The 10000-nt window shown below is 40.2% G+C and overlaps 1 protein-coding gene across 1 annotated transcript in view; it reads left to right on the forward strand.

The window, feature by feature from the left end:
- LOC137983099 (uncharacterized) overlaps positions 1 to 10000 on the forward strand; it is a 94632-nt gene that overhangs the window by 55231 nt on the left and 29401 nt on the right. Inside the window, exons 51-60 of the mRNA XM_068830281.1 lie at positions 311 to 595; positions 817 to 1025; positions 1297 to 1581; positions 1843 to 2014; positions 4589 to 4735; positions 5456 to 5530; positions 6721 to 6963; positions 7422 to 7627; positions 8242 to 8408; positions 9493 to 9643. Coding sequence (XP_068686382.1) covers positions 311 to 595; positions 817 to 1025; positions 1297 to 1581; positions 1843 to 2014; positions 4589 to 4735; positions 5456 to 5530; positions 6721 to 6963; positions 7422 to 7627; positions 8242 to 8408; positions 9493 to 9643 — 1940 coding nt within the window. The remainder of the gene's footprint in view (positions 1 to 310; positions 596 to 816; positions 1026 to 1296; positions 1582 to 1842; positions 2015 to 4588; positions 4736 to 5455; positions 5531 to 6720; positions 6964 to 7421; positions 7628 to 8241; positions 8409 to 9492; positions 9644 to 10000) is intronic.

The following is a 10000-nucleotide window of genomic DNA, read 5'->3' on the forward strand; positions in this document are numbered from 1 at the left end:
CGCATGTTGCTTGTGTTTTTGCTTGCATCTGTGGACCAGTGTAACCAGCCTTAAATACAAAGAAAAAAGTAAGAAAAAACAATTACCATTGTTTCGTGAAAAACAGCACTCTGTCTTTCATGTCAAATGCGTAGCCTCATGCCTCACAATCAGTCTCAACCATAAACGGGATGCGTTCTTAACTTGCTCAAAGTCTGGACACCTACAGTTGCTTCGAATTCTGTTTGGTCTATTTGTCCTCATCGAAATCGGATGAACATGAATTATTTCACTCGTCATGTTTGTTTCCTTTTTTGTGTTTCATCCACAGCGCATTTCCCATCTTGTTGGTTTACTTAGTGATGGTAAAAAGCCGGTTTTACTGGTCGGCGAAGCCGGTTGTGGAAAAACGTCCATTTTGCGTCACCGTCTAAAACAACATGGCGGCGATATAGGGGAGGTGTTGAGCTTGACTGTCTTCTGTAACAAGTTCACAACATCTAGAAGTCTATGGAGAGAGATGTCATCTTGCCTGGAGTGGAAACATGCTAGAACTTTCGTCCCTAAGGGAAACAAGAGATTAACTTGCTTGGTGGATGACCTCAATCTTAGTAGGGTAAGTTTTTTGGGTCATTACATGGCCTATTGGTCTCATAAAACGGGAAGCCGTAGAAATGACCTATGAATTCGGGGGCTTGTCTGATAGATAGTTAAAACGGAACCTCTGATCCTGATCTACTCCTTTATTGTAGTTTCTGTCAAAATGGAAAGGATCCTGGATAGTCCGATTAAAAGTGTCTTCGAATGTGAGCCTCAATATTTCGTTTTTTGTGTTAGGTGAACAAGTTTGGCACCCAGACTGCCCAGCAACTTGTACGTCAGCACATTGATCATGGCGGCGTTTTTGATCCTGATTGTTATCAATGGCGGGAAATACATGACGTCACTTACCTTTCAGCGTATAACCCACATATCCCGCCAACCACTTCGCGCTTAAACAGCAGGCTGTTACGTCACTTTGCTGTATTTAATATCGCTTTCCCAAGGTAAGTAAGTTCTTGTCTCATTGAAAGACAAGTAGTTGAAAGGGAAAGGGCTACACTTAATTTTGTATTTCGTTTCTCAAAACTCTTGAGGCTAAATCGCAAATAACTACCTTGCTTGGCAACTAGTCATCTATTTTTTTCAAGGGAAATAAAACGATTCAACGAAATTATACAGCGGACTTGTAGTACCACGGCACAAGGCACGAGATATCCTAATTTTTTTCCCTTTTTTTTTTTTTTTTTTTTTTTTTTTTTTTTTTTTTTTCCCCAGCCAAAGTGAACTTCATTGCATCTACACTCAGCAGTTGGAAAAACACTTTATAATTCACGCTTCTCAGTCCCAGCACACAGCCATTGACACGTCCTCTCAGGAGGCAGCCGAGGGACACTCTCAACAGCAAGGGACTGGAGATCACGACAAAGCCATCCGGGACCTTCTATCTGCTATAATTCATGTGACAGTGGAGCTTCAGGATCATTTGCGTGGAATGTTTTTACCAACCTCCCAGCGATGTCATTATATTTTTACAATGAAAGACTTGACCATGGTGTTCAGGTATTGTCTGGTCTAGTTTCCTTTCAAACTCGAGCGCTTCCAAGAATCTCCTGTACTAAGACTTTCAGTTTTTAATGAGGCTTAACCAAGCCAATGTGTATACATTCCACACACTTTTTTTTTGTCAGTGATGTGTGAACAGGTGCCTGGGAGGTTGACTGTGGCTCGGTTGCCCAGTGACCTCCTTGCTGCTGTTACCTTTACGATTCCAATAAATTGGCGTAGTGTTGTAACAAAGTACTTTTCTTGTTCACTTTAAAGAAATCTCTGCCTGACATTGCGCCCGGGCTGTGGACCAAAAGACCTTTTGTTGTTATGGAAACATGAATGTGACTGGGTTTATGGGCATCGATTGGTCGACTCTGTGGATAGAGAGCGATTTCAGCAGGCCTTCCTAACTGCTGCTAAGAAACGCTTTACAGATGATGAACAGGTAATAATTCAATGTATTGAAAGTGATGGTAAGATAAGGAATAAAAAGATGTCTTTATCAATCGTGACTAGGATTTTTGTAAAAAGGAGTCGAACCTATGAACTTCCCATTGCCTGGGAGTTACGAAGGACAACTATGCTCAGGTGAAAATTGTCCTGCAGTATGAAAATACTACAGTAATCGGAATTTCACAGGTTCGACTCCTGTTGGAAGTTACCATTGATAAACACATGACATCTCTTTAGGTAACTAGTATTTGATGTAAATTTGTATTTGAGTGTCGTCTTGAAAATTGAACGAGCTTTCGTCTTAAGATGATTCCTCAGTATTGCACTGCACATCCTGTACTGCGCATATGGTGTGTCAATATTTGTAAATTGGCCAAATTTACAACATTATAACTATGGCTTAAGGACGTTCGCGCTAATTGTTTGTGCGCAACGTAACTGCGCAGGTAACGCGACTGTAATATGTCACGCATTACTTCGAGCATTAGTGAAGTTGAGGTTTGAAAACCTTTGCAGAGACCGTGGACGATAACTCTTGCACAGCGTTGGATAAGAGAAGATCGTGATCAGTCAAAATTGATTAAAAATATTTAGGAAAGTCAAGTAGACTACTGCACAACTGATGTTCGCGTTGTTTTTATCAGTCGTGCGCTAGTCTACTTGACTTTCATAAATATTGTTCAAGCATTAGTTAAAATAACATGGCGACAAAAACGCCGGGGAAAAAATTCCAGGCCGGCAAAAGAATGGCACATTTATTTCCGAATCATCATGAAACGTTAAAGAGAAGTGAGCGGGAGGGTGGAAAAGCTCTTTAAATGGTAGCTGCTGATCGAGAGGTGGCTGAAAGTTTGGAAAACTCGAGGACGAACCGTTGCGTAAATTTAATGGGGCTGTTTCTTTTTTTAATGTTTTTGTTACCCTACGAACATAAGTTCAAAATGAATGTATGTTTTTGAAGTTTTTTTCCTTTACTTTCGTGAAAATAGAGCAGTATTTTCGTCCTCGTCGGCTTGAATAGCGCGGACCTGCGTGGAAAAAACCAGCGATTAAATTTCACAAAAACCACACTCCAGAAGACGAGCATGACGGCAATGGAGATGACGACTGCTTAAAATTTCGTTGCTGTGCTCGAGAAAGCTTTTTTTTGGGGTAAAAACCTTTCAACCCTTCAACGATCGATCCTCTCTTGGGTTCCAGTCCTTCCCCGACAGGTCACGCAAAAACGTGACAAATGAAGTTTTCCAAGAGCTTCGTAAAATCACATCGATTTTACTCCCTTGGATCATCGGTGACCCCTATTTTTTTAATCATGAATCACTTACTCTACTTACTATCTACAAAATATGATAAAATGAAAAAAATCTCACCGTAAGAAGTTATCTCTTTTTTTAATTTTCTTTCCTCGTGCCATCGAATTCCGGTAGTGGTTGCAAGGGATAGAGGTTACGAAAACGCTCATCCAGGATGAACTCTACTGTTTACGACATCCATAGCGGCATGAAATTATCTTAAAATCCCACCCCTAAAAACCTATGCACGAAAACCTTCACTCTAACAGTTTATTTTTAGGATTTTCGATGGATGAGCAGATGAGGCTACCTTTCGTTATTATGACAGATTTATCGAAATTAAAGCATTTTTCCACTGCCATTTTCTCCGAAACAAAGTCGGTGACCCCCAATTTTTTTTATATTTTTGGAGCAAGTACTTAATGACCTAACTCTAGGCGAGAAATGAAGAAAATCTCACCGTAGGAAGATTTAGGCGCGAACGTCCTTAAGTTGATCATACACAATGAAACAGTTCTCAAAACACGTGAGAGAAGTTGTGAATGACCCATAATCCTTTGCGAATAGGCGCGCGCATTCCAAGTACGTGGTGAATAAAAACCTACGAGAATCGAGATAGACAAGTAAGATGGTCTTTTGCTCTTAAACGAGCACAGTGACCTATATTTTTTATTGCATAATTTTGGTGTGCAAATGATCTCCTTTAAATGATTTTTTTTTAAATTTATCGGAAGGAAAATTTGGTCCCAAATCAGTGCCCAAGTTCTAGAAGACTTGATATTTAAAATGAAGTTCACTGTCATTATTATTATTATTATTATTATTATTATTATTATTATCTTGTTTTCGCACATTGGATTTCCAATGGAACTTCAGTACTCCAGGAAGCTTGGTGACAACAAGTCTCCTCAAACTTCTAGGACCTTCCTAAGAATCCTTGCCGTGTTCAGAATAACACTTTTCTGAAGCTCGTCTATCTTGGTCTCTATACCAATATTCTCTAGTCTCCTCTTTTAAATCCTTTGGAACTGTTCCAAATGTTCCGATTACAATAGGAATTACCATTGTTTTCATTTTCCGTAACTTCTTCAATTCTCTTGCTATATCCTGGTATTTCACTACCTTCTCGACTTCTTTCTCCTCAATACGGCTATCATATGGTATTGCAAAATCGATTATTTTGCAACATTTATTATTATTATTATTATTATTATTATCCTTGCATAATGCTCATTTGTGTTAATCATTCGTGGTCTAATCATATTTGCTGACAGCTGTCAATGGTGACGGGTGCAACTCCATTCTTCACAAACCTAGTCGACTCTGAAGATCCTTTGGGTGAAGTGATGGGAGCTAGTTCGTCAGAAGGAGCTGAAGACGATGTGCATCTCTCCTTTAGGAATGTTACAGATATCAAAAAGGTTTGTTTGTAGATTGGGTCCCTTTACAGTGACGTGTTGAAAGTATTAAGTATGACTAGGATTGCTTTCAACTCTGTCACAGTAAGCTGTTTTTTATTAATGTGAATTTGGAGGACTCTGATTGGTGAAAGCAAAATCGATTGTCTTGTTCACAGCCAAACAGAGCAAAAAGCATAAACAATAGTGACTTGCTTACTCACGTTTTTTGGCGCATAAGGCCGGCTACTTGTGTTCGACCTGTGTTCTGATTGGTTCGTTGCATTACCTTTTTTTGTTGTGATTGGTCAAAGCCATTACTTGGGTTAATAATATTGCTTACCTACACTCAATTTAAAAACCGGTCTCTCCGACTAGAAAACCCAAACCGTAATTAACCAAGTGTATATGGTTTTAACTGAAGAAATTTGAACATCACAGCGAGAGAGAAAAATAGCGTAATTTTCTCTAATTTAAGGACGGTGCCTATTAATTCAAAGGTATTTTTGCCCCGATTTATGATTATGCAGGAACTGTAGATCTTAACAAGTGTTATTGAAATCCAAAAAGAAAATTGGTGTTAACCACGCATTTTTCAAAAATATCACTGCATTAGTAAGCATCACCGATAGGAAATCCGAGTATCTCGAGATGCGCAGATCGTATGCGCAATAACAATAGTAGCCGGCACCGTCCTTAAATTCTCATTTAGACCTCAATGTTTCGTTTCGTTTTTTCCACCAGGTGAAGGCTGTTTTGGAACATGGTATTGAAGAATACAACAAAGATTTTCCAAGATTGAGGATCACTCTCTATGATGTATGATATTTACATATTTCTTTAATTCTCGTCCTTGATGGTGTTATCGCTTTTTTCGTTGTGACATCGAGAACGCTTTCATGACAATGCTTCAATTCTTCCCTTTTATACACCACAAGGCTCGCTCTTGAGAACTCACGGTAACTGCGAAAATTCACTTAAGTTTTCCGCGCACATGATCGGTGGCAAAGTTTATTATGTCATAAGATTATTACATAAGATTAAAGTTTTGAATCACGGAAGAATTAGTTTGGAACACCAAAATGGCCGCCATGACGTCATAATAAAAGGAAGGCAGCTTCCTACGGCCACGTAGTCTTTTTATGCTACTCCTTTTGAGGACCTCGTGAGGGCCAACAAAAGAAATGATGTTAAAGGGCGTAGCAGATTTAGAAATCCCATTTGGTGGAAGGCAATCGATTGGCTTTTTTACAGGCTCACTCTTCCTAGGGGCTGAACTAGCGTCCACATGAACCCCACCCACCTAGAATTGAGCCAAAAATTTTTTTGGCCATTTTTGCACCGTTTGAAAGACATCCTTTGTTGCAACGTGACTTCAAATTTGAGGTTATGCGGCGGACGCGAGCACCCTGCCGTTACATTTTCAATCTTCTCTCCAAACATGCGCATTACTCATATCAATTTTTTTCCTGGAATGTTGATCCACACTTTACATGGGGAACAGGAAATAGTACCTTTAAACAAGGTCGTCGTCCATGCTTAACCTCCCTATCCATACAATTTGAGAAGTAATATATCAAACACGAGAAGGAGTATTTCATCGGATATCCAAACACCGAGAAGCGAGTTGAAAAACGAGGCCGAAGGCCGAGTTTTTTACCCGTTTTCGAGGTGGTTGGATATCTGATGAAACACTCTTTCGAGTGTTTGATATTGCTTCTCAAAGGAATCAGTATTTTAAGAGATATTTGGGATCAAAGTTACAGAAATGTTATGCTAATTAAGACCACATGTCCAAACTTCCTTCACGGTAGTGATTTCTTTTGTTTTTGGCTTATGAAATATTAATGAGTTTGAGAAGAACACAGCAGCAAATCAAGGTAAAAAATCTCATACTCTCGCAACTGGTGTGTCTGCAACCTCCCACTTTACCTTTGAAAAGCCCATTCATGCCCTTATTTCGAAATGGCTACGATGTTTGTTGTTGTTGTTTTATTTTTCGTCAACAGGATGTAATGGAGACCATTTGCCGTCTTGTGCGTGTATTACAGTGCCCCCATGAGTGTGGCCACGCCCTCTTGATATCCCAAGGGTCTCCTGGTCTGAGTACCAGCCTAGCTCAACTCGCCGCTCACCTATGTGGATTTTCTGTGTTTCGTATTAACTCCTCGGCTCTGACTGTTGCTGATAAATACATTCTCAATAGCTTTAAGGCTGATTTGGTAACGGCGTATACCAGGGCAGGTGTCAAGGTGAAAATGAGTTTTTCGTTCATAAGCTCAAGGACTGCCGCAACTTTAGGCTGGAACCTTTCAAACCCTTTTGATGCGAAACTTTGAACTGTTGTTTCGGGTACTTTGCCAGATAATTAAGACTTAAAGATTAAACAAGTTAATTTTCGTTTAGGAAGTTTGAGGAATGCGTAGAATCAAGATATGAGAATGCGTGTGCTTAAGTGGTAATAAAGAGGGGAAGAAGTTAATAGGCCGGTTACAAGTATTTAGTACACGAGTTGTATTAGGGTCTTGTTGATGTTGACATGGAAGTAGGCTGAAAAGTGGTAAAAAAAGTTAATATATCAAAAGCGAAGAAGTGAAAGAAGCGGGGGATTGCCTCCTTGAAGTTCCTTTTTTCTAGCGTCGAGTAACCTAAGCTGATGTTTTCATCTTGGGCGTTGATTGGTGAATCGTTTCTTTTGTTTTTACTGCAGGGCGAGCATTTGATGCTATTGCTTCCAGAATCAGACCTAAGCGAAGAGGACTTTCTTGTCTATGTGAGCGAGTTTCTGGTATCTTCATCTATTTCTCACCTCTTCACTGAAGAAGAACAGACCTCGGTAATCAATGCCGTCAGAACGGAAGTTACCCAGGCTGGATTAGCGTATACAAGGGATGTTGCCTGGGATTTCTTCCTCAAGTGAGTGTTTAAGACGAACGGTGTTCTAAATGTGATCGTTTTGAAATAACTTTCTGGTGCAAGCCTATGCACAAGTGACGCACACAAACGCAGTAGTGTTCTGGTCATTAGGGAGCTTAAACAAGCGATGTTTTTGAAACGCGGACGGCAACCGGAAATGAGCTGCTTTCCCTTTTAACTTGTCTTCACACAACCAAATTTATATTGGTATGTATCCTTTCTGCGTTAGAAATGAGGAGTTTAAAAATCTGTGAGACACTACTGTCTTGGCATGTATAATGTTCACTTGCGGTTGCCGTCCGAGTCTCGAAATCATCGCGTCCGTAAGCTCCCTTCTAGTATCTTTAGAAGGAAAGACACTAAAAGCAGGGAGGTAATGCGTCTGCGTATGTAAACCGCGGGAGCCCTTACTTTATAAAGTTTCGATATAACTCCTGGGTTCAAACCAGTTGCTTTGACTTAAAATGTTAGTGATCGCTGTTCCATTAAAATGAAGTTAAAGATTCCGTGCTTTGCAATAGGAACCTAACTCAGGTCATCTATAAATTGACGCGCCTCACCTGTGAGAGATAAGCATTGCAAGTGGTGATGATTTTCTGTACTCTTGTTTCCAGGACCGTTCGAGAAAATCTACGTGTTGTGCTGACTGTTTCGAATATGAGACCCAAATTTCAGAAGTGTTGTCGTGATTATCCCGCTCTTATCAACACAGTGTCAATCATTCTACTACCTCACTGGGATAAAGAAGCTTTGGTTGCTCATGCGCACTTCCTCCTCGAAGGTAAGCTTACTTCAGTTTTGTTAAAAGCTGTCCAAGCAGGAAATGTTTTAAGGTAGAACGTGTTGAAACATTTGAATTAAATATCAAAGTTGAGTGCCAGAAAATATATCCGGTAGACGATAAGCCCTAGTCATGGAAATGAGCTTACACAAGGAAAGTGGAACCACTGACCAGAGTGGGAATTGAACCCACAACAGTTGGATGAAATCAACGTTGTACTACCGACAAAGCTACTAAGCCAAATTCGCCTTTCCGCGTATATGTTTACGCGTCCTATCGCCGCAAAGTAAGATCTGAAATACCCATGGCCAACTCCCCCTCGCCTTGTGTGAATGAATCCTTCATTCTGCCATATTGAGATCTGTTTGATAAAGAATTTTTAGGATGTTTTCATGGCGTTCGGCTACTCAGTGAAACGTCATGCTTTCACACGTTTTATCCCCAAACATTTCCATTTGGACGTGCCTTTAAGGTAAATAAAAGAGGATTTAGTTTCTGAGACTTGTGCGGTGCGCTCATAAATTTCTGCTGCCGTGTTTGATCTGCAGGTCTTGCGTAATATCTTACTGACGCAATATTGAAAATGTCGAATTCTTAGTGCTTCCTTAGTGGTTTTGAATAATAATCAGGGTTTGAGCTGTAATTCCGATTTGTTCCGGCTTTCGAGCGGCTTTTAATTTATTCTTGTAGACCAGAAATCGAATTTATTGTGGCCTTTCGCTACATGGGAATGTAATCAAATGAGCCAATCGTGATGCCAGAGGAAATTTGTGCATCCGGCACTAAGTAGGAAAAACTGGTGTTTACTTTTTCCCTTCATTGGCTGAAAATGTAGGCTCGATTTTTCGAGGGTGAGCGCTGGCTCATTTCCCGAATCGAGCCTTCTTAGAATGTGGCGTGAGATTTTTTAGCCATTCCTGAACCGAACCGAGCACGAAATTACTTTCGTCACTACTCAGTTAAAAGCCACTCTAATGAAAAACGTTAAAAATGTTACAGTGTAGTAGTGAGGTAGTAGTAGTAATGTAATGAAGTGTAAATGAAAACAAAACAACAAAAAACAATGTTACATCCTTGTCCTCAGATGTGCAGATTTTCTCACCTGTTCAGAAGGAAAACATGGCTCATTTGTTGGCCTCCATGCATCTTTCCATAAAACAGCAGGACTCTGGAGGCGAAGACAATGGATCCTACGGACACATTACAAACACTGGCTTCCAAGTGTTTGTTCAAAAGTAGGTGGTCTTTCTCTTTTCATTCTCTCTCGAGACGTAAAATGTAACAGCAAATATTTGTTTGTACAAGTCTAATCTTATTTTGCCGGACCCAATTGCTCTTCTACATGGGCAGACTTCAAATCAAACTAAGTCACAGGAAATTAATGAGACAGAGGAGCCACAGTACGCAGAGAAAACCTCTCGGGGCAAAATAGAGAACCAACAAACTCAACCAACGTAGATGTGTCAAGAAATGCACGCAATTAGATGCACGTGGATTTCAATAAGCGTCACAAAGTGTCCCCTTGCTCTTTTTTTACCGACGTCAACATCGCAGGTATTTCGGGATACCCCCCTTATGTCATCGAGTCCGGG

The sequence above is a fragment of the Montipora foliosa genome, chromosome 13, assembly GCF_036669935.1.
Source record: "Montipora foliosa isolate CH-2021 chromosome 13, ASM3666993v2, whole genome shotgun sequence".
NCBI classification, from domain to species: Eukaryota; Metazoa; Cnidaria; class Anthozoa; order Scleractinia; family Acroporidae; genus Montipora; species Montipora foliosa.